The sequence below is a fragment of the Gymnodraco acuticeps genome, unplaced genomic scaffold (assembly GCF_902827175.1).
Source record: "Gymnodraco acuticeps unplaced genomic scaffold, fGymAcu1.1, whole genome shotgun sequence".
In the NCBI taxonomy this organism is placed as follows: Eukaryota; Metazoa; Chordata; class Actinopteri; order Perciformes; family Bathydraconidae; genus Gymnodraco; species Gymnodraco acuticeps.
The window spans coordinates 1,637,976-1,665,114 of record NW_022992085.1 but is presented as its reverse complement, the minus strand read 5'-3'; the positions used below and the strand labels follow the sequence as shown (position 1 = coordinate 1,665,114).

General features: G+C 42.0%; 1 protein-coding gene across 2 annotated transcripts in view; it reads right to left on the bottom strand.

Annotated features, from left to right (window-relative positions):
- Positions 1-27,139, bottom strand: part of LOC117537397 (SPRY domain-containing protein 3-like) — a 58,977-nt gene that overhangs the window by 9,787 nt on the left and 22,051 nt on the right. For both annotated transcript variants that reach the window (XM_034202600.1, XM_034202601.1), the window contains exons 7-8: positions 22,785-22,934; positions 5,330-5,387 (exon numbers count right to left, since the gene is read on the bottom strand). In XM_034202600.1, the coding sequence (XP_034058491.1) occupies positions 5,330-5,387; positions 22,785-22,934 (208 nt within the window). The remainder of the gene's footprint in view (positions 1-5,329; positions 5,388-22,784; positions 22,935-27,139) is intronic.

The window sequence follows — 27,139 nt, the reverse complement described above, 5'->3', positions numbered from 1 at the left end:
TGTAATTAGATCCTTCACACTTTAAAACAAACATTACTGCCTACAGCTGGCACGCTAAATGTATTTAAGACTATTTGAAATAAAATGTAAGACTTATCTTTAAAGGCCTTCTTATTAGGAAACGGCAGAAGTCTTGAAAACTCTTAAAAAGCCTTGAAATCAGACGCCCTGTGTAAGGTCATCTCTGTCCATGTGTCCCGATGCTGAACCTAACGTTACGTGGGCTTTGCTGCGTCTTGTAATGCGTTTACCGCAGCGTGCGAGATGGTCACATACAATGCAGTGCTAACATACAGGACATCCTGACATTTCTGACAGATGATGATGTGCAAAGAAGGTGAAAGCAGCGCTCGTAAAAACAAAAAAACACTTAAAAACAACTAAAGGAAATCACCAAATCAACACATATTACATTCGCGAGAGACAACAATGGAAGAAAACGGGCAAAAGAAAAACATTGTGGAGGTAGCCTGCAGACGAGCTCTGCCCAAGCGAAGCGCCGCGGCTGCTGCTGGTAAATATTTATGGAGTTGTCATGGGACCCATCCCCGGCTCAGGATACTGTTTAAACAATCTCTATCTGAGCCCCGGCAGGGAGGCGGAGACACTATCATTACGGCTCCCATGCGGGCCCTTGTCACAACACCACGCTCCAGGCTAACCGTGGAGCCACGCCGGCACAGCGAGGCTCCGCTAAAAATAGCCGAGCAGGGCGTCTTTGGAGAGTGACGAGGGGCCGGAGCTGGACCTGAGCTCTGGGGGGGGGGGGGGGGGGGGGGTAGACGTCCAGGTTTGGGTTTGAGGGTGGACTCAGTTCACTGGGACAGGAAAGGCAGGAGAAGCCTGGCGGAGCTTTATGTGGTTCAAAGGGATGTTCGCTGGAGGTCAACATTTCTGACTACCTGGAAAATGTGTGTGTGTGTGTGTGTGTGTGTGTGTGTGTGTGTGTGTGTGTGTGTGTGTGTGTGTGTGTGTGTTTCATTACTTCTAAATCATTAGGGCTGATACGACAAGGGGATGGAACGATTAGTTGGTCGGAAAAAAGAATACAAATAACCAACATTTGACAAACAATATAAAATAGAAATGTAGTTTAGTTTCTGCATTTAAAAGGAGGCCCTATTATGCTTTTTGGGGTCTTCCCTTTCCTGTAGTGTGTTATAAAGGTTTATGTGCATGTAAATGGTCTGCAAAGGCTAAAATCCCAAAGTTCTCTCTAGAGTAAGTTACATACCGTGCTAACCCACTAACAGGGTGAGTTTTTCTCCCCTATGACCCATCGTACTATTAGGAGCTGTTGTCAGATATTAAACAGCAATGCGGGGGTCCGATGCCTCGCTCAAAGGGCACCTTATCAGTGCCCGGGAACTGAACCTGCAACTCGTAGTACCAGACAACACACTTACATGGTCCATTATTGAAACAGCGATCCTATGTTTCCCAAAATAAGTCTTGAGAACTTGGCTACTGCCTCCGTCTTCAGACAATAACATGTTCTGTTGCTTTTCTCAAGTGTGCTCTGGTTCTAAAGGAGGTCGGAAATTGAATCACAGGAAGCCAGCTCAAATAAGCGCTTGGCTGTGTTCAAAATTTGTGTTGGAGACCGGAGAGTTTAAAATTAGCACAGAGGTGTTGACCAAGGTTTGGCTCTGAGGCTGTTGATGGAGCAGAACACCTGTGATGGCGTTAATGCTAAAGGCAGGACCATAAGCTGAGGAAGTTGTTGGTAAAGCTAACACTGTGAGCTACTCTCTGGCCGCCAACAGGTGCTGGATGTGAGACGGATCCCAGCAGCAACCAGGAGGTGAAGACTGGAGCTGAGTTCAGGGACTGGAGTCAAGCCTGAGACCGGCTGAGAAAAGTAAAACCAGACTATTTATTGTGAGTCTGGAAAAGACCGGGCTTCCTTGCCAAGGGAACAATGACAAATTAAAAATAAAATATTCAAATTCTTTCATGATTTCACACACATGTTCCTAAAAATGTAATATAAATTCCCTTTGCAGCTGCCATTGGAGTTGATCAAAAAGCGTTGAGCTGTTGATAGATTTTGTACAATATACGTCCTGTTATTGGACCATTTTCCAGAGTGGCCCAAGCGTGTATATACATTATTAAAGGGCGAAAAAACTCTGGTTGGATCTTCATCGCAGGGAAAAGAGTGCAGTGTAAGGAGGCAGTAAAACTATGGTATGGTTTCAGTCTTTTGTTTTAGATCCAGGTGGTTTGACGATAGCTGACGGGCGCCAACATATTTTTTTCCACTTTTGTTAACCGTGCAAGAGAATGGGACTTGATATCGTTACTTAGATGTGCGGTGACCTCCACAGTATGGACACATGATCTGGGTGCATTTTAGATTTTAATATTCATCCCTAATGTACCTTGTCTTTTTGTACCTCAATGTTGAAAGAGACTTTATCATCCAAATCCATTTCCATCCCATTGGTTAAGAAGGTCATATAACCCACCCAACACAACATGTTGGGGTGGAATAATTGTTTTTGCAGAACCTGAGCTGGAATCAGATTAGACCCGTCACAGAAGTTAGACTGAGCCCCATTATGTGAGGTTAGCCTGCTCTTGAGTGATGGAGGGTTGTTGTGGTGGTGGTGGTGGAGCACAGCCTTCCTTTGCGGGTGTTGAGTCCCAGCACGTGTGACTCACTGAGGCAGGGTTTGGAGGGGGTGACAGGGTTAATGAGGCTTGCTGAGGAGCACTCACTGGTTGGATGGCTGGTTGCTCCTGATAGGGTCCACAGGGGCCCGCAGAGCCCCACGGCCCATTAACTTGCGGAGACAAGCGGAGCCAACGCACAGGATGGAGGTCCACGCTGGGCCAGAGCCCAACAAAAACACACGCGGTAACACCAGCGCAGGCCAAAGAACTCTCAAACTATACAAAGGAGCAGCGCTATGGTTGGCAGCCATTTGTGGATATAACTGGAATATATCTGGAGTAAAATCACAACCTTTAAAGTCAATAACACACATCACATGTGATCCAGGTCAACACTGGTCGCGTGCCCATTACAACGCACCATAAATCAGGACGACAGAAATAGAGCTAAGTAGCCATACTGTACATGCAGAGTATAATAAGAAAAGAAGGAATGTTACATTGAATCATTACAAAATGTGTGTATTCTCCTCCAGGCTGCATGATATAACTTACATACATCTTTCTACAGCCACTGTTTTTCTTTAAAGCAGGCGGTAAAAACATTACAAACACACACGGTGCCCTAAGGAACAGCGTGAGGTTTGATACAAAATAAAACAATGAGTCCAAACTAAGTCCAGCACAGAATATCCTGGCCTTTTCCCCACTAGGTACCGAGGTGAAACGCAAAAACCCCTCATAATGGTTAATAAACACAGGTTACAGTGTCACAGAAACACCTCTTCACTGTATTCTTGGCTCGCAAAGTGCATGAAAACCAGGGTAAGAAAGTCATTCCCTCTTTAAGCAATTTCTCCTGCGGTTATATGACCCAGTGCATACAATACTGTGTATACATTAAGTTTTTGTCAATTTGCCAAAGAGCGTCTGCGTGCAATTCTTGAGGTCCCTGAGCTGAAAATCAGCATGGAGGAGCGAGGGGAGACGTGAAGAAGAGGCCCTGGCTGTTGACTTTAAGTTGCTGGATCACGGCCTGCACCTTAACCCAAGCATGGGAAGGCAAACCTCAGACGCACTGCGCGGAAAGCCACATACATCATTTTAGTCTCTAACAAATAAGATTAATGGGAGCTGTGCTGGGGCGTGCACATTACTGCGGCGTCCGACACGCAGCAGCCAAACCAGGCGGACCGCAGCTGGACCTGTGGGACCGAGCGCCCGGCTGTCACTCAGCGATGAGATATCGTCCGCAGACCCCGGCACCACGCGCAGCATCAACTGTTATTATTAATACACTCTAAGTATAAATGGAATCTGCAAAGGGATACGGGATTTCATCTTGTGACATATCCTCATACTGTAAACCTCCAGCATTCCTGTGTATAGTTTACACATGACTGTATAATGCTCTTTAAAGCTGCGTAGCTCAACCACTATTTCATGTTGATATACTGCACATATTTAGATGTGTGTCATATTCTTCATCTAATTAGTCTTGCAGTCTTTTTTGGTACATTTCTGATAAACTACTGAGTTAGTTGTCGTGTTCTCATTGTACTTTTTTCATATATTAATATTTCTTCTAAACTTTAATTTTTTGTATTTTATAATGCATTTAAAACGGCATAGGTTTTCCACTTTTAAATTCTGATATACAGTACATATTAAGCTTTATTCTACTACTTTCTCATATTCTTATTGCACATGTTTTTGTGTATATTTATATTTCTTGTAAACGTTTCTTTTTTTTTATCGTTTTGGGAAAAGGTTAGATTCTGGCCCTGAGTTTATGTATGCACAATCACAAACTACAGAACATTCCTTGTATGTGTGCACCTACTTGCCACCTGATTTTAATTGTGATTTAGGACTTTAACAATGAACTAGGAACATGAATACAATGTGCAAAGTGAATAAGAAAATGTGTTTTAGAAACGTATTCAAACCTTTCTCTAACGATAGGAAATCGTACACATTTCCTGCTAGAAAATCGTACGACAGAAAGTGATATAATTGGCGTGTGAATCACCTGGAGTCCCCTGTGAGAGAGAACAACAATGGGATGCTTCAGACCAAAACAATGCTGATAAAACCAGCTCTGGTCTGATAAGGAATAACAAGATTGTGACTGTCAGTGGGTAGAGAGATAAGACGCCGGTTACCTACTGTAGCTCGTATGATGTAATAACAAACACCTACCTGGTTGCTGCTAATCTCACATCACAGCAGCAGCTAATCTCTCAGCGGTGATAGTGGGGGGTGCTGAGGACAGAAATGGGATCTGTGGGGGTTTTATGCAGATGCCTGTGCAGATAACGTCCACAGCTCATCAAAAACAACCAGGACTTAACATGGAAGCACGGGAAGATACGTTTTTGTGTCTTGTTTTTTCTGGTTCATTGCTACTGATATTTACATGACTAAACTTCCACAGAGAGATGGAGATAAGATCCTTCTCGTCTTTCTGATGCTGTCACCGTGTGTTTTATCAGCTTGCTGTGCTTTTAATCTGCCTGCCTTGATCTCTGTTTTTGCTCGGCACCTCTAACATCCAGCGGAGACGGAGCCCTGTGATGTTTGCATCTAAAAAGCAGCAGATGGATGCTTTTTAGAGGAAGTAGATCAGATGTATGTATTTCTGCTAAACAACACTACAGGGAGAATTCCACACTTTCTTTCTTAGTAAAAAAAGGGTTTGATATCTCACCGGCATGGTACGCCACCGACCCTCGGCTCCATCCCGGGTGTCTGTTCCTGGGATAGTCCTGCAGAAACAGATCCACGGGTCACAAATACACACTTCACACAGTTTCACATGTTTCTACTAATGTGCCATGAGAATGAGCAGGATTCATTCAAATTGAAATGACAACCAGAGACGAAAAACTAACCAAACCCAACCACATAATAGGGCTGCTGGATTATGGCAAAAATCATAATCACTATTATTTTTGGTAAGAATTGAGAACACGATTATTTTACGTAATTACTCGTTCACTTTGGAAACATCGTGAATTTTGAAAGAACATTTTGTACAAGTTAAACACATCAATATGGTGCACTTCGAAGGCAACATTAAGAGGCTTGATCTATAAAGAACATCTCGTATAAAATGTAATCATAAAAACATTGGTTGTATTGGTGAGGGCATGGAAAAAACATTAAATCCACTGCATTAACAAAGAGTCAACGTCAGGGCTGCACTACGATGGAAGATTAGTTGGTTAGTATCTGAAGTTTATTACAGTATGTTACGATGGCTGGCTGTTTTCAAAGCTGTTAGATTAACAATTTAACTTTGATGCAGACCCGTTTATATTCAGAGTTTGTGATCTAATTGGCACAAAACAAAAGCCTTACACTTACACCCTTTGTAAACACACATCCATTCAGTGATTGATGCCGATCGTTTTTCTAAATGATTTCTTTGTTTCCTATGAGATCATGTTTTTTTGTTTGATAACCTGTTGATAACATCCTAACATAAACGTTACTTTCCGTTCTGGTGATGTCAGGACACTGTCAATCAACTCTTAATTACAGAGTAGCTAGCCGCTGTTTTTAAAGAAACCCTAACCCATACAGTACTTTCCTGTAGTGTGTTATATAGGTTTGTGTGCATGTAAATGGGCTGCAAAGGCAAAAATGTCATACTTCCTTAACATAGTGACATCACTATGTGTACCGGCGCTTCTATTGGCTAAGGGTCGGGACATCCCTAAGCGGTTGACCAATCACAAACAGAGCCGGCCAGCTAACCAATCAGAGCAGACTGGGCTCTGGTTTCAGACAGAGGGTGAAAAGAGGTGCAGCAGCACAGGCAGGATGAGACAATAAAGAGCTTTTTGAACATTAGAGCAAGGAGACATGTAGAGGCACAAGATATACTTATGAAAATGAGCATATATCCTCTTGAATGTGTTAATACCAGTGCTGTTTTAAATCATGTAACTAGCGTTCACATGCTAACAGGTGTGAGGATTCCTCTGCCACTCTGTTTTGGATACCGGTCAGTGTCTTAGGATGTGTTTGTCTCTCTCCGTCTGTCTGCATGTACAGTACGTATGCCTTCCTCCAGGTTTCACCATGCCAACAGAAATAACTACTGGGCAAACTTTCGGATAACATCAGAGCATGACTCAAGGGGTAATTACCAGAGATTTTTATCTGTCTTCTTGGCTGCACCTACATTACTTTAGAAACACATTACTGAACAAGAGAGGAAGGAGGAGGACGAGGAGGAGGAGGAGGAGGGCAATGACATTACACTTTCATCTCTAAGTGGGCTCCATCTTATAAATCCTTTCTTGTTTGCTATTTTTCCACGAGTTCTCTAGGCTGCGTTTCTTTTAACAGACACAAAAGGCCACTATTCATTTGTATACGTCTGAAGAATCCAAAGTATGACCAGGATGACGTCCAAAAAAAAAATCATAGGTCAGCCTGGGAATTGAGCTTTTATCCAAATAAAAGAGCATCCCCTGATGACTGATCAAAGTCTACATTTCTCATCAAATGAAAAGGCCTTTGCACCCGTGTGCAGAAATGAGTAATAGGGTCTGAGCAGACAGACAGCGTGGTCGGGCCAGATAGACACGAGTGCAGCATTTGAGGACAGGACATCAGGGAAACATCAGCGACCCATTGGGGCTGGAGGAACAGGAAATGGAGAAGGATGGAGGGAAAAGAAAGAGAGAGGGACAGAGTGAGACATCAGCAGAGGAAGACAGAGAGACATGGAGGAATGCAGCGACTCCTCCAAGCCTGAAACCCTCTTGATCCGCCAAGTCTGCTCCTCTTCCCCCTCGTCTAAACCACAAGCCCGAGGATTCCTCCGGCTGACTGGCATGTGGGCTGAATCTCCACGAGCAGCGCAGGAACGTCTGGCTGTTTTTGCTCCCTGATTGATGATCCACAGACTCGGATCTGATCAGCGACTTGCAGTAACTCTCTGAAATACGGCAACATTAGGAACGGCTAGACAAATAAGGGGTGGATTTATAATGCTTTAATGTAAACCGCAGACTTGTGTCTGATGAATGGATCAACTGTTAAATGCGTGTTTTCATAGCAGATTTCACGGGTAATTGTTCCTCATCTTTAAATTTAAAACGTACACTCGGTGTGCTCTATACATCAAATAAATACAGCGGATTGGGGGGAAACCTCAAGAAGAACTCCCTTGTCAATACACTTTAAAAGAAGCTTTATCATTTTACAGCATAATAGTTTTACTTAGTTATGTCGCTCTGTCAGCGACTTTGGTCCTGAAATACCTTGACAACTATATGATGTGTTCAAATAATACTTCTTACTGACATTCATGGTCCCCAGGAGATGAAGCCGACTGACTTTTGTTGATCCCACAACTTTAAGTCGGCCGCATTTGTGATTCAGAGTCAAATGTCTAGACAACTGTTGGAAAGATTCTTTAACACGTCAATATAGTCCACTACTTTTGGTTTATGAGCAAAAGCTTGTGGGGGAAATTCATACATAAGCTACACCCAATGTTACCAGAGAGCTTTAGGTTTCACATCAATAATATCTCCCTCCTCACAGCCTTTTTCACTCATAATATTAAATGTGAAAACATACAGTTTGAAAATACAAATATTTTCCGAGGCTATGCAGCGAAAAAGTACAATTGGGGAAAAAAATCGAAATACATTTTATTCTATCTTTGAAATCCACTGCTTTAAAAATATCAGTAAATGTTTTGAGTCAGAAATATTTCAACATCAATATTGTCACCTGCATATATGCAATCAATGGCAACAGATACAACTACAGTAACTACAGGGCTTTCTGAACATTCACACAATTTTGAACAGAAACACCATCAAAAATATCGCCATGATATCTTTTCTTTTCTTAAAGCAAATAGTGTGCATTCTTTCTCCTTTCTTTTAACAAAGAAGTAAGCATTCGTTGTGGTACATCGGGTCAAAATGAATATGCTCATAGACGATGTCTTAATACCCGAAAAACAATATGACGGTGTAAAAAATATGACTTGTACTCTTATCTAAGACTATTCTCAAAGTCAATATATCTTTTTTCAGCCGTAAACTCTGTGAAGCACAGATCATATTGTTTTGTTGGAGTTGGATCTGTCTGTGATAAAAGAAACATTCCAACTTTTTGTGGTTTGGAAACTACGACAGTTAATACTGTGATTTTTGTTTTTCAATCAGTGGTGGCGCCACTAAATTACACCTATACTCCTCCTCTATCAACATCTGATGGAATGCCTTCTAGAGACGCCATGTTAACCATCTGCTGCTATAAACTTTCGAAACATGTTCACTACCCCCCGTTGGCCTGCAGAAGCCAACATTGAAATGCAAGCTGCTTCTAAGAACAACAAACACCAGCGTTGTGTCCACAGCTTGTGGGAGAAAAGCCCTGCAGTATCAGATCCACAGCTGCTACACCGGTGTCTTCAGAGCAGCCTGCATTTCCACACGGTGGCAGAGTAAACAAGTCTGAATGAGCGGGAAGGTGCGGGTTGAGCGGGTAACCGAGTGGAAGCAGATACCCATCATCCTCAGCAGCTATCACTCTGGCATATCACAGAGCTGTCTAAAAATATGAGTTTTCGCAGAATGAGTGTATGTGTGCGTGTGTGTGTTGCAGGTACAGTTTGAGAGGCATGGAAAGTAGTGTGTTTATACGTGCCCACACACCCTCACCTATAGGGGTTGGGTAGAGAGTGTGTAAGGAGCTAATGCAGGTCTGTTTGTATAACCTTGTGTCATCAGGCTGAAACCTCCAGCTCCTCACACGATGACAGCCGGGCCTGAAATTAGTGAACAACAGCTTGGGCATGTGTTCGGGCATGTTGACCACTTTATATGGATTCTAGGGCATGTTTTAATGTTTTCTTGATATTAACACGACACTGAAAAACTACAGAGTTTGAAAAGATAGAAACTTCTTGATGTTCGTGTTGTAAAGAAACAACAAGAGCTTCCAGAGGGTGTAGTGCAGGGTTCTTGAGTTATACATTTTAAAAATAGATTAGACAAACTATGTTCAGACTAGGATATGTCGTCTAATTAGAAAGCTGCATTGTGATCATTTGTTATATCAAACAAGTATACTGTGATACGTGTTGGACTACTGTTTGTTTGTTGGTTGGAGTGTCTGTACAGATTATTTTCTTATTAACAGATTGAATGTTTGGTATAAAATATCATAGGTAGTGAAAAGCGCATGCAATCATTTCTCCATTTGTTTCCATCTTGCTTTAAAGGTGGGGGAGGTAATTCACTTCAGAAACACTTGTTATATTCCATGGAATGCTCTTAACATCCCGATAGCAATGAATACATTAAATGCTTTGACAATAAATACATAAAAACATTTCATCTGTGGAAGCCGTGGCGCTGTAAAAAGCACGACCAATCATCTGAGCCGGCTAAAGTAACTGGATGGCCTACCTGCCTGTCAGCCTTCCTCTGTGCACAAGCTTATCTCGTGCCCTCATTGGTCATGTGCGCGTTCGTGTGTGTTGGAGGAGGGGCTCTGTAAGGAGGTCTGAAGGAAGGGGCAGATTTTTTCCGGTTGTGTATTTTCAAATTCTAGCGATCTCGAGCTGGTTTCTCCGTTCTTACCTACCCCACCTTTAACCGACCAATAGTTGAAATTCAAAAATGTTTATGTTGTTGTCATGTATAACAAATAACCCTACTATATTCTGAAATGAGAGAGGCTAGAAACAGCTAATGTTTGGCATTTATGCTTAAAAAATTAAAATAAACAACATGATCAGATTTTTTAAATATTTGCAGATGAACAGTTTGTCGACTATTTACTGACTAAATCTGTTCATTTCTAAACATTAAGTTACACCAGGGAGAACATGCTACATTATAATTGCGCTGCATGTTCTCCTTGGCAGAGAGTCAGGTGATTTGTTTTATCCTAAATTGACCCTGTTACAATAAACAGGTTTACATGAGCAGCTCTGAGTAAAGGTCAGTTTGACTGCTGCCTCACAGCAGGAGGAAGAGCCGTTTCCAGGACCGGATCCAGGGGCATCCCAGGACAGAGGAGCGCTGCCATTATAGTCTGCTGAGCAGCTTTACATCTGGTTTGTGTGTAAAGGTGTGTGTATTCCTTTTATGTACATGCACAGAGCGTAAATCAGTACAGTCATCAGAGACCGAGGGTCAGGGCCGGGGTGATCTGAGAAAATCATTAGTTACATTCAGACTGACTTTACCCATGAATAATCCCATGTTCAAACGTCTCCCTACCTGCTTCTTCACTTCCCTCTCATCCCACAGGGCTATGATCGTTTTCCTTTTTGTGGTAGGATTGTGTTTGTTTTCAGGACATGAGGGTTTTCCTGCTTTTTTTCCAGTGTTTTTCAGTTTCTGAATAGTTTCCTTTCTGAATAGTTTCCTTTCTGAATAGTTTCCTTGATGTTTACAGCCCCGACTTTCTACCTTAAACCCCGCACACTCCCATCTTCCCGTCATTGACTCCATAACTAAGCCTAGACCTGTATTTGTCCTGCAGCCTGGCAACAGCTTTGTGGACCGGATGAAACGTGCTACAAAGCATATGCACGCTCTACGTTAAGTGAGACCCTTATCTTCAGAGGAATGAGAGAGAAGCCAGAGGGTTTGCAGTGTTCTATATTAAGGAGGTCCTATTGGTGATTTCCTTCCCTGTAGTGTGTTATATTGGTTTTTGTGGAAGTAAATGGTCTGCAAACGCTAAAATCCCAACCTTCTCTCCCACACACAACAAATTCTTATTGCGATTAAATTATCTGATATTGCAATTGTGATAGAATTCGCACAATTTTCATTCATTATTCACATTATTGAACAATACAATTATCATGGTGTGATGTTTCTTTAGAGCAACAGGGGGGGGGGGGGGGGGGGGGGGTGCGCGCTAGTGGATTGTCAACGGGGGAAGCCTCGCTGCGGAGAAATTCTAGAGATGGCCAGTCCGCCCCTGACAAATGTCTATGCACACATTATTAATAATTTTTAAAAAAATGCTGATAACAACAATTATAATTTTTGAATTGTCAATTTGTAATCACTTTGGGAACCCCTGAGGATCTGTACTAAGCACATACATTAAGCACTGTATTTGTTAGTTTGGTGCCAATCCATTTAGTTAAGTTGAGATATTTTACTGGATAATTGAAATCTCTTTACTGCTGGTGGTGCTAATCCGTGCATTACCAAAGAAAGCAAAGCCATGTCATCTGGGAACAATGAACTTACCAACGTTCATGTCAATCTATTCATTATTTGTTATAATGTGGTGGAACAACACTGTCATCACAGGAGCAATGCAGCAAATTAAAACCTGTTACTTTTATTGAAAAATGCCGATTATAGCGGATGAGAGTTGGCAAAGGGTGGCATTAAGATTTATAAAGTGAAGATAAGCGAGTTACAAGGTTGAGTCAGCGACCACAACAAACAGAACGAGACACACAGGCAGAACCTGGCAGCCTGCTGGGCATTCATGACGGGATTTATGTTTATATTCAGGTTTATCGGCTTACCACGTGAAACAGACCAGCATGCAAACCTCCATCTACTGTTGCGTAAACAGTCATTACCCCAGCTCTTCAATTTGCTGCTTTATCACCTCTCCTGGACTCAAGCTTAATGTCTTAATAATGAAACACAGATGCAGAGAGAAAAGAAATTGAGCAAACTGTAAAGTAGTGATCTAATTTCGTAAAGTAATCCAGTAAAAGCAACAAAAGTGGATTCGGAGGAAATTTGATTAAAATGCTTTAAATTGAAAAAAAATAATTTGCTAAGAAATCTTTTAAATATTATAATTCACATTAATTAATGGAGAGATATGTGGCCTCTTAATGTGGGAATTTGTATATATGTGTCTGTTTGATTATGTAGGTATTTTTTGATATTTTTACTTGTATTCATCAGGATTGTGAGAAACAGCATCTCCCTGTCTGTATCTCACACACAGAAGATTGACAATAAAGTTGGCTTTGACTTGACTTCAGTAGCGTAGGCAGAAATGTACTTTAGGGTGGGCCTGTAAAAAATTGGGTGGGCCAGATTTTTCTTCTGCGCATCAGAAGCTACACTGAACAAAAATATAAATGCAACACTTTTGTTTTTGCTCCCATTTTTCATGAGATGAACTCAAAGATCTAAAACATTTTCTATACAGAAAATAACCATTTCTCTCAAATATTGTTCACAAATCTGAAAAAATCTGTGATAGTGAGCACTTCTCCTTTGCCGAGATAATCCATCCCACCTCACAGGTGTGGCATATCAAGATGCTGATTAGACAGCATGATTATTGCACAGGTGTGCCTTAGGCTGGCCACAATAAAAGGCCACTCTAAAACGTGCAGTTTTGCTTTATTGGGGGGGTCCGAAAACCAGTCAGTATCTGGTGTGACCACCATTTGCCTCACGCAGTGCAACACATCTCCTTCGCATAGAGTTGATCAGGTTGTTGATTGTGGCCTGTGGAATGTTGGTCCACTCCTCTTCAATGGCTGTGCGAAGTTGCTGGATATTGGCAGGAACTGGAACATGCTGTCGTATACGCCGATCCAGAGCATCCCAAACATGCTCAATGGGTGACATGTCCGGTGAGTATGCTGGCCATGCAAGAACTGGGATGTTTTCAGCCTCCAGGAATTGTTTACAGATCCTTGCAACATGGGGCCGTGCATTATCATGCTGCAACATGAGGTGATGGTCGTGGATGAATGGCACAACAATGGGCCTCAGGATCTTGTCACGGTATCTCTGTGCATTCACAATGCCATCAATAAAATGCACCTGTGTTCGTCGTCCATAACATACGCCTGCCCATACCATAACCCCACCACCACCATGGGCCACTCGATTCACAACATTGACATCAGAAAACCGCTCACCCACACGACGCCACACACGCTGTCTGCCATCTGCCCTGAACAGTGAAAACCGGGATTCATCCGTGAAGAGAACACCTCTCCAACGTGCCAGACGCCATCGAATGTGAGCATTTGCCCACTCAAGTCGGTTACGACGACGAACCGAGTCAGGTCGAGACCCCGATGAGGACGACGAGCATGCAGATGAGCTTCCCTGAGACAGTTTCTGACAGTTTGTGCAGAAATTCTTTGGTTATGCAAACCGATTGTTGCAGCAGCTGTCCGAGTGGCTGGTCTCAGACGATCTTGGAGGTGAACATGCTGGATGTGGAGGTCCTGGGCTGGTGTGGTTACACGTGGTCTGCGGTTGTGAGGCCGGTTGGATGTACTGCCAAATTCTCTGAAACGCCTTTGGAGACGGCTTATGGTAGAGAAATGAACATTCAATTCACGGGCAACAGCTCTGGTGGACATTCCTGCTGTCAGCATGCCAATTGCACGCTCCCTCAAAACTTGCGACATCTGTGGCATTGTGCTGTGTGATAAAACTGAACGTTTTAGAGTGGCCTTTTATTGTGGCCAGCCTAAGGCACACCTGTGCAATAATCATGCTGTCTATTCAGCATCTTGATATGCCACACCTGTGAGGTGGGATGGATTATCTCGGCAAAGGAGAAGTGCTCACTATCACAGATCTTTTCAGATTTGTGAACAATATTTGAGAGAAATGGTTATTTTGTGTACATAGAAAATGTTTTAGATCTTTGAGTTCATCTCATGAAAAATGGGACCAAAAACAAAAGTGTTGCATTTATATTTTGGTTCAGTGTAACAACAATCCCCACCGGTACCGATGGCAGATTACTTTTAGAATACTTTCTTTTTCCGTAACAGATGGAATGTTTTGGTGAACAGGAGACACATATTTTACTGTTTTAATGGCTTATCAAGAGCACAAACACAACATCTTGGTGTCATTCTGGACAGCTCTCTCATCTGCACCCCACATAAAAAACATCACCCGGACTGCATTCGTTGTCCATCCATCCATCCATCTTCTCCCGCTTATCCGTGGTCGGGTCGCAGGGGTATCAGTTCCAGCAGAGAGCCCCAAACTTTCTTTTCCCTGGCGACATCAACCAGCTCTGACTGGGGGATCCCAAGGCGCTCCCAGGCCAGCGAAGAGATATAATCCCTCCACCTGGTCCTAGGTCTACCCCTTGGTCTCTTCCCAGCTGGACGTACCTGGAACACCTCCCTAGGGAGGCGCCCAGGTGGTATCCTAACTCGGTGCCCGAACCACCTCAACTGGCTCCTTTCGACGCGAAGGAGGAGCGGTTCAACTCCGAGTCCCTCCCGGATGACTGAACTTCTCACCTTATCCCTAAGGGAGACACCAGCCACCCTGCGGAGAAAACCCATCTCGGCCGCTTGTATCCGCGATCTCGTTCTTTCGGTCATGACCCATCCTTCATGACCATAGGTGAGGGTAGGAACGAAAATGGCCCGGTAGACAGAGAGCTTTGCCTTCTGGCTCAGCTCCCTTTTCGTCACAACGGTGCGGTAAAGCGACTGCAGTACCGCTCCCGCTGCTCCGATTCTCCGGCCCATCTCACGATCCATTGTTCCCTCACTCGAGAACAAGACCCCGAGATACTTGAACTCCTTCACTTGGGGTAAGGACTCATTCCCTACTCCATTCGTTGTACCGTCTTAAAACCTTTCCTTAGAATATGTTATGAATTGTAAGGTGTCCTTGGGTGCTTTGAAAGGCGCCCCTAAATAGAATGAATTATCATTATTATTATTATCTGAAACGATGTAATAACTTTTAAAACTTTTTCCAGTTACTTGCCCCATGCATTCAGCAGCAGCAGGCCATTCACTTTGATTTCATCCCGTTATAAATGTCATAATTTCGACAATAAAGAAATGCTACATAAACGTTATCTTGCACATTTTATCTAACCATCTCCGTTTCTAACTTTCAATATATTTTAAAAGAGATCTCTCTCTCTCTCTCTGCGTGCGGGGGCGGGGCCTCACAGACACGCTGCATCTCTCTCTCGCTCACAGACATGCTGCAGCGCCGTGCAGTGGGCACACAGTTCTGCCGGTAATGAATATTACATTTTGTAAGGAAACTTTTACACCAATAATTCCAATAAGTATTCCAAAATGTATTCACTTCAGGTTTACGAAAGTAACTGTAATCAGATTACTTCTTCAAATGTAACGCCAGCTGAATACACTTGATTTTTGTATTCTGATTACGTAACGCCATTACATGTATTCCGTTACAACCCCAGTGGCGGAGCTGGGGGTGGCTTTTTTTTTAAAATGACATCGAAGCTTTCTCAGGGTGGGCCAATGAGTGAACTGGGTGGACCTGGGCCCACCATGGCCCTATGGTGGCTACGCCACTGCTTGACTTTGATTTGTGTTGCATTTATGTTGGGTCAGAATAATCAGAACAAATAATTATAAAGTGAAACGCCCCATCTTTTCAAACAGAAATCAGCATGTTGTTTAAAAGCTTTTAGGTAATACTATAAAACACATTTTCTATGTAGCATAGCATCCATGTTTGTTCCACATTAAGCCCATTCAAAACACAGATGTCGAGGAATGACTGTCTAAATGGGGCCATCTAAGAAGCAAGTGAACGCATCATTAGCCCTGGCGGATGTCTGCGCTCACTGTGTGCCATTCTAGTTTTATCTGGAATGTGTGCTTTGTCTTTGTGACTCAGCCTTTGAGTTGCTCTGAATTGAAAGCATGACACAGAGGGCGGAGAGTTTCTGGGAATTTCAATAGTCTGTCCATTTACTGTGGAAGCAACTGGACCCATGAAGAGATGAATAACAGATGGGTATGGATATTGTCACTTGTGCATAGTGTAGTTATGACGATGAAAATCTTAGGTCAATGTTCTAATTTCAGTAAGCTTAGGAAGAGTTTGGGCGAAAACTAAAAAGGTGAATCCGTTTTGGTTTCAAGACCCTGGTTCACGGAGGACACCAAAAAAGTCCTGGAAAGACCAGGTCAACTTAACTATGTGCATTTAAAAATAAAAAAGAAGAATAGTTTCGGCGAAAACTAAAAGGTACCATGGGGTCAGATTATAATTTTCCAAAGGGGGGTTCGTTTAGCATGAAACACTTGAAATAACTAAAGGACAAGTTAACAAAGAAAGTAGAAAGAAAGGGAGGTGATAGAAAACTATTTCTGCTAAAAAGTTAGCAATGATTGAGAGTCAGAGCTAAACATTTCAGATGTGTGTATCTCACACTGCACTGTCACTTTTATTCCTGTACCTTTGCTTTTAAATGAGTGTTTTTAGATATCATTTCATAATATGTTTCTTAATGCTATTAATGCCTTTCATTTTTGTAAAGCACTTTGAATTGCCTTGTGTTGAAATGTGCTATATAAATAAACTTGCCTTGCCTAAGCTAGCTTTTGCTTTCTTCATCAATACAGACAATGTTACATGTTTAAAGGTCTGAAGGGTTTGGCACCCTCATATCTCACTGATTCTCTGTCGTCTGATGTCCCTGGACGAGCCCTAATGTCCTCTTCAGCAGGTTTTTTAAAAGTGTCTAAAGTAGAGAATAGAGAGGCAAACTAAGTGGTCAAACAACAGCTGAAGAAACTATTGTTTTTGTTATTAGCAACATCCCCTTTCATTGGTATTTTTATTTACTTTTTAAAAAATTTTATTTAATTTTATAGTTTTCAATATTTCATTGTATTTATTGTTTGCTATGTCTTTTGATTATTATTTATTTTATTTAAATGTGTTGTTTTCATACCTTTTTTACCTCCTTGTGTTTCTTTAATGGTTGTATGGTTTTTATGCTGCATGTGCGCAAAAAGTTGTTTTTGAATTTCTTGCTCTCTGTTTTGATTTGTGATGTGTGCCATGTGGTGAAAGCACTTTGAGCTGCACCTAGTGCAGGGGTCAGCAACAGGCGGACCGCGGTCCGGATCCGGACGCCGACCTATACGGACCCGGACCTATAATCAATAATACATTAATAGGGGATTTCAGTTTTGACGGGACGATTCTATTTTAACCGCTGCCGACAGGGGGCAAAAGAGACGGGTGAGCGATACAGGGAGAGACACACAGACGAAGAGATGAGAGCGCGGCAGAGACAAGCAGAGTGGAAAGTGAGTGAAGAGAATAATTAGCGATACAGGGAGAGAAGCGGAGAGGAGAGTGAACAGGCGTGTTAGCGGCAGACAAATAATTACACATGGCGCTCTCCAAGAAGAGGACAGTGAGAACAGAGCTTTTAACCCTGAGTGGACGGACTCGTTCATGTTCCTCCTGCCCATTGGGAGCACAGAACCAGTGTGTCTCATTTGTTCAGAGACCGTGGCGCTCATTAAAAGTGCCAAAACGCCACTATGAGACAAAACACAAAGTGTTTGACCAAACATTCCCTCTCAAGTCAGAACTGAGGTCACAAAAAATAAGCAGTCTCAGAGCCCAACATGATCAGTCCACCAGGATCAAAATTAAAACTAAATATCGTTCCAGGCTAACCAATGAGCACATGCATGTGTGTATGAGAATGGCCCTGACACCATTTCAGCCCAGATTTAAACTCCTGGCAGGACAAGCTCGAGCTCAATTCTCGCACTGAATTAAAAAAAAGTGAGTGAGGGGCTGCAATATCAGAGGGAAAGAAAGAGAAACTTTAAAACTGTTCAATTGTTATGATGTGTAAAGACTGATATTGTTTCGTCTGAAACTGTTAAGTCATGATGTGAAACGGTTAACAAAGAAAAAGGGAAACTCAAGCTGCTGCTACACTTTATTTTATTTATCTAACATTAAGCACTTTTAAGATGCACATATTTTCAAAAGCTATTTTATTTATTTTCTCTATTTTATTTTTAAATGCAGCCCGAGAGGAACATTACACATATCCACAGTATGTTACTGTATATCTGTATAGTTCAATGTTAATTGACAATAAATGTTGTTGTTTATGAATTGTACTTTCTTTATTTGATTGGCCGTCAGTTGTTGATTACATGCAGACGTTGATAAAGCTGCAGGCTACTTCAATATCACACTAATTCATAAAACAACTTGAACATTTTGATGTTCCGGACCTTTGCATGGGGAGATTTTCTCTAACTGGACCTCGTTGAATTTTAGTTGAATACCCCTGACCTAGTGTATGAAATGTGCTATACAAATAATGCTTATTACAAAGGGTCTCCCATATGTTTGATGTGGCAATCACTAACGTTACATAATCAATGTTATGTGGGTTGAATTGAAAAAGGAATAGATATCAAATATGCTCTTGTCTTCAGGCAACTCCAGCTCTGAGATGTCATTCCTTCGCTGACAGGGGAATTGCCCACCCAGAAGTGTCCACAAATATGTTCAAAAACAGTTTAATCCTCTTTAAAAACATAGGGAAAAAAATGCAAATCATTAGGATCAACACCTTAAATGTGGCTTTTAATGTAAAGTATGGGTTACACTCCCTTCTCCAGCTGGTTGTGTAAACAACATCTCTATAAAGATGGTTATACTACCAGTATTACTGATATATTATATATGTCAGGCACACTCGGTTAACCCTAGTGAGACTATCCACAAAAAGGATGCTTAGATTTAGATTTTGACCAATAATAAAAAATGGCATGGCTCCGTTGGAAACCTGTTAGTACAGCACAAACACCGGGTAAGTAAATATCTCCAGCTGAGTGTCCTTTCTCTATAGCGTTCCTTATCTTAATGTCATCCAGCGAGCTGTGCATCCCTCTGTTCCTGCTTTATATAAATGGCCTCTGAGACCTTGAGAGATGTTGAACAAGTTTTATCTTTTATTTTTGTTATTATAATGGAGCAGAGCTTTGACCCTGGGAGAGACAGCACTGGCAGCTCTCCACAGGCCTTGGCTTCGGCAGTCGCTAATATTTCACATCCATAACACTTTCGAGGGGAAGCAGGGGGGAAGCAGGGGAGTAAGAAACTCACAAATCATGAACCCATACTGTCGAGGAAATAGTTCCTGAGTCAGTCGAATAATATTAGGTAACAAATGTAATGAAAAAAAGGTTTTGAGGGAACCTTTCCACCAGAGAGACGTACAAGTTTAATACTGCGCTTTATAAGCTTAGTAAGGGGGTTCCAAAACAGCCTTGCACAATCCTCAACAATTGCTGCTTATACTTAACACCCTTGAAGCTTTGTATGGAAATATATTGAGATATTAACTATTCTTTTATTCACTTTCTGCACGTCTTAATATGAATCACTCAGTTCCCAAGCCCAGTTCTTCAAGATTGTCTGTTAAATTCTTCAAAGCAGTTAGCAGTAGTCACTTGCAGAGCTGCAGTGCTGATGCTCAAATGGGAACCTCATGTGCATTCTTTGGAAAAATAAATAAGGGCACAAATGAGAGGTGGTAAAATGTCTTGTATTTTCCTCTTAGAGGTGTTTCCTCTACTTGAGAGCGAGCCATTACATCCAAAGAGAATGGCTGAGCTGCTGGACTATGGGAAAGAAAATAAAGCTGTCGACAGAACCGCTATTTTTACTTATTTACCTTGTGCTTGTAGGGCGCTTCCTTAATGCCATATTATGTGTTGGTACTTCCGGTTAAGGTGTAATTGCTATTCATTTGCATAGCGTAGCCAGCTTTCAGGGATGCAAACACACGTATGGTGAAAAAAGAGAGAACTATTCAAAGCAGAAAAAAAACTGCGTAATGTACTATCTGACAAAGGCCTGCGCTATAATGCTTCAATTAACTGGCTATTCTTTATAATATACTCAGATCAAAAGGAGACAGAGATGTTAAGTTATAAATCAAGGGTTTTTATTATTATTTAGAGCAGTTGTCGGGAACCTTTTTCCTCTCAAGGGCCATTTCAAGTTTTACAACATCCTCCGAGGGCCGTACAAATGATTGAACTCAACCTCTGCTTAAAAAACTAAAATCACAGCCCATTCATTTGGCCTTTCTTTCATGCTGTGTGCAAAGAAAAAGCAACCTCTTAATCCAGATATTTTACCATGACTTGCGCATGCATGCACGTGCACGGTTGTGGCATGACCACCAAAACTGAAAGATATGGACACAAGATGTATTTAGTATCCTATCCATGTGGACATAATTTAAGCGGGGGGGGGGAACCTCACATTCTCTAGGGATGTTGAAGTTAATAGCATCAATCTGGTGCACTTTGAGAGCAACATTAGGAGATCTATGGATACATCTTCTCCTTCTGGGTACTGCAATATTTGAAGTGCTGGAGCGGCGTTCCGATACTCTCCGTCAGCTCTACACCACGTGATGACACGTTAGGCTCGTGTTGTGTTCAAGGAACCTGTCCTTGGCCAGGAAAAACAGGCACTCCCCTGTTTAATTCTTTTGCGGTCTAGATTTCTTAAAGGTCCCATGTCATGACCATTTCTACTGATCATATTTCCGTTGTTGAGGTCTACTAGAATAGATTTAAATGGTGCAATTTTCCAAAAACACATTGGTTTCTCATACAGCATCTCTGTATAGTAATTGTATTCACTCTCTGTCCTAAATGGCTTGTTGGAGCTCCTGCCCCCCCTCCCTGTGAGCCCAGTGTGCTCTGATTGGTCGGGACGTTGCGAGGCTCGTTGCGAGGCTCGTTGCGAGGCTCGTTGCGAGGCTCGTTGCTGCTCGCTGCTGCTGGCGAGGAGCGGACAGGTTTCCGGGCCGGCGATACAGTGAGAACAAGCAAAACTCATCCTGAGCACACACAAACACTCACAGCCGAAGTAAAAACAATAAGTGTGGCTTGATATTGAGTAAGAAAAAGGTTTATAACGCTGAGAGAATGGGTCTGCGGAGAGCATTTCTCCGCCATCCCAACTCGTCTATTACCAGCGTTCAGGGAGCTCTATGCAAGTCAATAGATCCCTTGGCTGTTAGTTAGCCAAGGGATCCTGGTGTGTCAGGTGCTCCGCGGATTGGTCCATTTGGGCCAATCCGGTCATTTGTTGTTGATTTGGGTTTTCACACGTCACAGAACCCAAGAAGTAAACAATGGAAAATGAGAAATGACCAACGAGGCGTTCTGGGGCAGCATAGACAGGTCTTTTCTGTGTTAGAGTTTTACTCGCTACAGGGTGTACTTTGAGGGTTTTTGACTCTGCAGACCGTTTACATGCATACAAACCTTCATAACACACAAGGGGACGGGTAATAACCGGAAAAGCATGACATGGGCCCTTTAAGCGACTAATTTGCATGCATGAGCTTTATCAACCATTACTTGCCAAAGTATCTGTAAGTAAGCTTTTGAACAACCTTATGAAGTTACAACAGTTTTTCAGGCAAGCAACTCACTATTTTGATTACTAATATGTGATTATTTTATCCCAAAAAAACATATATTTGAGAATTTACAGCGATGTTTGGAGCTGTGAGGCTAGCTGTATGAGAGACAATATCTGCTAGCCAGATTATTAGCTAGCTTAATAGCACACTGACAGGTTAGCTGTGAATGATGTCGAATAAAATGAATTGTGTACAATGTTGCTATTGCTAAACCGGAATAACTAACATATACTGTATGGGTTTGAACCAGAAGTAGGAGAGGGGCGGGGTTACATAAGGTGAATAGTAGGATTCATTTAACAAAAAAATCATCCGTTTTTTTTCCATACACTGTTTTCTCTATATACTGTGTCCGTGTTTGAGCCATCATTTGGACCAAAAAATAAACCTGAGCACGAACCATGGCAGCAGTCTAAGGCCCAATTTAAAATCCAAATTGACATTTGTGACACTATCTCCAATATGCACCTTCTTCCGCCTCATCAGCACACATACATTATGACATGACAGACATTTGCTTTGAAAAACAAAGAAACTCTGGAGATTTGCTGCAAACACGACTGTAGTGCTGCCTCTCCTCCATGAGGCCAAGCCTTTCCCAAGACAGGGCTTGATGGGACATTTTTCAAAAGCTATTGGTCCTCCTTACTTCAATTTGGGTTTATGTCATATGCATGTTGTTAGCTCAATGACTTATTGAACTATGGAGACCAAAGGGGGAGTAAAGTGAATGTGCTGATTATTCCTGCAGTCCACATCACTTGAGTTCTTGGTCCTAGACGTTCTAATGAATAATGATGTGGAAGAATGGAGGAATAGGCCAAAGGTTTGAGAAAAAAACCAAAACATTCTTCTTTGTTGAGTGTAAGTGTGTGTGTGTGAGAAATAGTATAAAGTTGTTCTTTTCTTAGAAAGCTCACCTTTTTCGCCAGGCCCAGGGCAATGTAACACTTCTCTCCAGCATCAACAATCTCCACTTCGTAGTAGTGGCAGCGGGTGGTGAGTGGCTGGCGGGCCTGAGCCAAACCCACGTCCATGATGCTCTTTCCCTTGCCAACATACTCCAAGAGCTGAGGGGGGGATAAACAGAGGGATAAACAAAGAAGAATGGGGGTTAATAGGTCAGGAAATAAACTGTATAGACTCATTTAACACCAACAGCTTAAGATGTTTCCCGACATAACGTTCGTTTAACCGTAGACATGCTGTTGTGCATGTTGTTGTGATTGTTGGATGAAACCTTTCCAAGTTTAAAAAAGTGCCTCTGACCAATATTAAACCAACAAGCATCCACTTCTGGTAGACCTCCCACTTCACACAGCCAGATGTTTTGGAGGTGAGTAAATTGGCAGGATTAGAACTGCTCTCTCAAGCATGTCTTGGTCCACCACTGTGGTCCAGACTGAATATCTCAAGAACTATGGGATGCATTGCTATTAAAGTTTGTACAAACATCCATGGTCCGATTATGACTTTGGTTATCCCCACTTTTTATCTAGCACTAAGATAAACAACTCTTGGATGGATGGCCATGACATTTGGTAACGGTTTTCATGGTGCCAAGAGGGTAAACCCTACTGACATAATGGATCCTCTGACAATGAAAACTGCCATGGTCCCAGTTAATATTTTGATTGCCAACTAATATTTGTGAACATCTTGGCAAAGTGACACCATGTAAAGTATGCTAAATTAGCCATTTTCTGTTTGCTGTGTACCCATGGATGTCACCTATCACTGGAGTTGTTTGATACTGAAGAAAAGTCAAAACAAACCTAAATATTATTAAGCATCTTCTTTTTTTTCATAATTGAAGGAATTTTTCAGGCCAAACAAAACAGTTTATCACAATTCTTACCCTCAGGTACCTCTGTTATTTAATTGTTTCTTTATTTACTTTATTTGATTAGTCAGGCAACCAGGCCCAAAGTGCCGGCAGTCTCTGGGAAGTGGGAAAGTTGAGATGGAGACAACAGATTGAAGACACAGCAGATCAAGCTTGGGCAGGATCCCCGGCCCACTGTTGTTCTCGTGACGAGGGACTTAACCACGCAACCAGCTTTTGCAACTGGGTCCTAAGTGAGTGGGCAACATGACAGATTGACACTTCAAAACCCAGTCAAACCCAAACTGAACCGCCCAGGGTGACTCTCCTGCAAGTACCAACAGCCATTAGAGATTGCATGTACAGAACCTGATGATAATGCAATTACTTTCAGGTCTATTTTGATCTTAAGCATCTAAACAGGTGAAGATGGGTGGGTACAGGTGAGTAGGTGGGCAGCTAAGCAACCACAAATCCTTTAGGCTGAGCCGTGTTTCCATGCCATATGAATGCATGCATTTCATTGTGTGTGCAATGCAGGATCCTCCCGAATATAAAAGGCTATGACAGACATGGTGGGGGTGGACGACATTCCTCCTGTATTAAGCCTTTATGTTTAAGCGTGTGTAATGGAGAATGTTTTTAGCCAGAAAGCACACACCTGGTGCAAGCAGCTATTCAACATCAATGTAATAAAAGTCAAGTGTCTCAATTAAGTTATTAACATTTCCCTTTTAGTTTTTCTCCCTGTTGCTTAGTGATGCATCAAAGTGAAAATAACTTTGAGATGAAGCAGAGGCCGCTCTAAAGCTTCATATCATATGAGTTTTGTAATGAGTTAGTCTGGTTGTTGAGAAAAGTAATTGATAGTTCAAGAGTAGCTGTATAGTGATAGGATAAGTGGCAACACTAATGCACTGTTAAGTAACACTGTGTTCATAATGAACTAATAATGATTGTACTGTATGTGAAGCGTCTTTGAGCATAAGGAAAGGCGCTATACAAAACACATCTATGATTATTATTATTAACTATCCAGAAGAGCTACAGTAGTTTTATATGTAATGAAACATTTTTTAAACTCAAAACCATGCAAAAAATCCACAGCCTATATTTGACCTAAACTTAATTCCAGGTTTTCAATAGACATTGCTAATATAAGAAGTATTTTAGGAATTCCTTAAAATAACTTTGGTACCTCTTTTCTTGTAAAAACAAGGTGAGGACTCAGTAAAAAAAAACACTCCCGGTGGTCAAAAACTCCACTTGCTCCCTTTGAGAGAAACACACATCAAACAGCCGCAAAACTGAAGCTTTCTTTCGGCGAACTCGTGCCAAATTCCTTGAAAAATAATGTGCAGGCCATCAGACAATGAGGTGATTACACCAAGACCAGTTAGCCATTCAGGATTATTAAACTAAAGCCTGTGTCTACAGTCAGCGCTTGAATTGGAATGAAAAAGGTGCCAGTACTCTAAATCAGCAACTGTTTCAAGTCAATTTATTTATACAGCACAAAAACAAGAATTTGGCTCAAAGTCATAGTATATCCTATAATGCTGGTGGGTTTGTCTCTTTACTGTATATTTTAGAAAGGCTCACTGTACGTAAACAAAATGACTCGGGGTGCATCTGAGATTAGAGGGGGTGCAGGGGTAAAGTGCTATTTTTATAAGCGGGGAGTGGATCTAACACAAGATTTTTTTGTCTACAGTTACATCATTCCATCAGCTATAGGTGTCAGCCTGGCTGCAGATGAAATGGTCACAAATGGATCTTGACAACAGAAATGGTGAAAGATGTATTGGCGGTAGACCTCTGCAGCAATAATCTAAAGCCGGTGTCTGTACCAGATGTGTTCGGGGTACCAGATGTGTTCGGGGGCCGTCTCTTACCAATGACGTCACGCATTGTACGCATTGTGATTGGCTGTACGGTAATTTACCCAGGGGTGCTCGGGGGCAAATCACATCTACAGATCATGACGAACCGAATTTAAGTATTCCTATACTCCTAGCGTGTGAACATTTTTGTGAAAAACATGTTAAAAAAACATGAAAACGGAGCAATGGCTGTACGGCAACTCAAGAGGACCTTCATACACGGTCAAATTCCGAACATTTAAACATAGCCTACACTTAATTCTTTACTTTGTCCGTTATTATATGTAGAAGATCCGTGACGTCACCGGGCCCAAAACAACTTTTTCCCATTGACTAACATGGGGAAAGAGACGTCTGTAAATCGGTGGATACTTTTTATAGCCCTTATTAGAATCATTCGGTCCTTAAAGTTGTAAAATGCACTAAAAGCCGAATCTAGATTTATTTTCTCTCTCCATTCATTCTACTCAAAGCCCGCTGCTTCTACTAAGCCGAGAGTGGGAGCTCGGGGGGCGGGGCTTAAGGGGCGCATGCTCTGTGAGTGCACATACGGGTTTTTCTGCTCTGACAGCCAGGCATGAAGGGTAATCTGTGACGTTTCGCTCTCTCAAAAGTTCGGCCATTTTGTCTTCCTGCGCCAATGAGCAGCTCTCATAGGAAAAAACGAGACCCCGCCTCCCTCGCTGTATCCAGTTCTTATTATACATCCATGAACTGGACCTCTTCGAAATATAATTGAATACCCCTGATCTAAAGCCTGCCTCCATAGTTTTCTAGATAAAACGTTTTGTTTTTTTAAACCCTGAGAAAGGCTGGAAGCACATCTAATCTTATGGTGATTCTTGGTCATAAAGAAAGTTAGTTCTACTTTCTCCCTCGAGTGCTATTGCAAATAGAAATCTTCACACTTCTGGAAACAAAAGTGTTTCTTTATAGTGTCTTTATGGTACTCTGCTGGTTAATTGTTCACATGGGTGACAGTTACATTGCGTCCACCTTTTGTATTACAAATTCCCCTTTGATGTGTACTCTTGGGTCTCCTTAACCTGCTGCACTTTAATGCCTGGACAACAACATTTATTTTTGGGAGATGAGGGAAAGAGTTTGTTTGCAATAAGCATTCAATCCCACCTTTCTTTTGCTTCTTGCTGCCGAGTAATAGAAGCAGGAGATAGAGGGCAGGGGAAGAAAAGAGACGTCGTAGCCTTGAGCAAAACATGCCTCACTGAGATAACTGACAATCTCCCCTTTTCTCTTTCACTCCTATAATTCAATAAGAGTGTTGAGAATGGTAATGGTGGTGTGCAAGGCCGTGTTTTGTTGAGCTGCTGCCTGGGAAACAGATGCAACGCCCAGAGAGTGGTCCTGCCAAACCTGTCACAACTAATGGGGAAACTTAAAGAAGGGTGAAACTGAAATTAGGAGACCTCTTCTGTATTATGTGGTTTACACTTGTCAAGCAAACTGTGATAAGATTGTACATCACGCATCAGCTGATGAGTCAATATTACTCAGCCACTTAATCTCGTCTTCATTGGATTTGTATTTTGACATTTCGTTACATCTA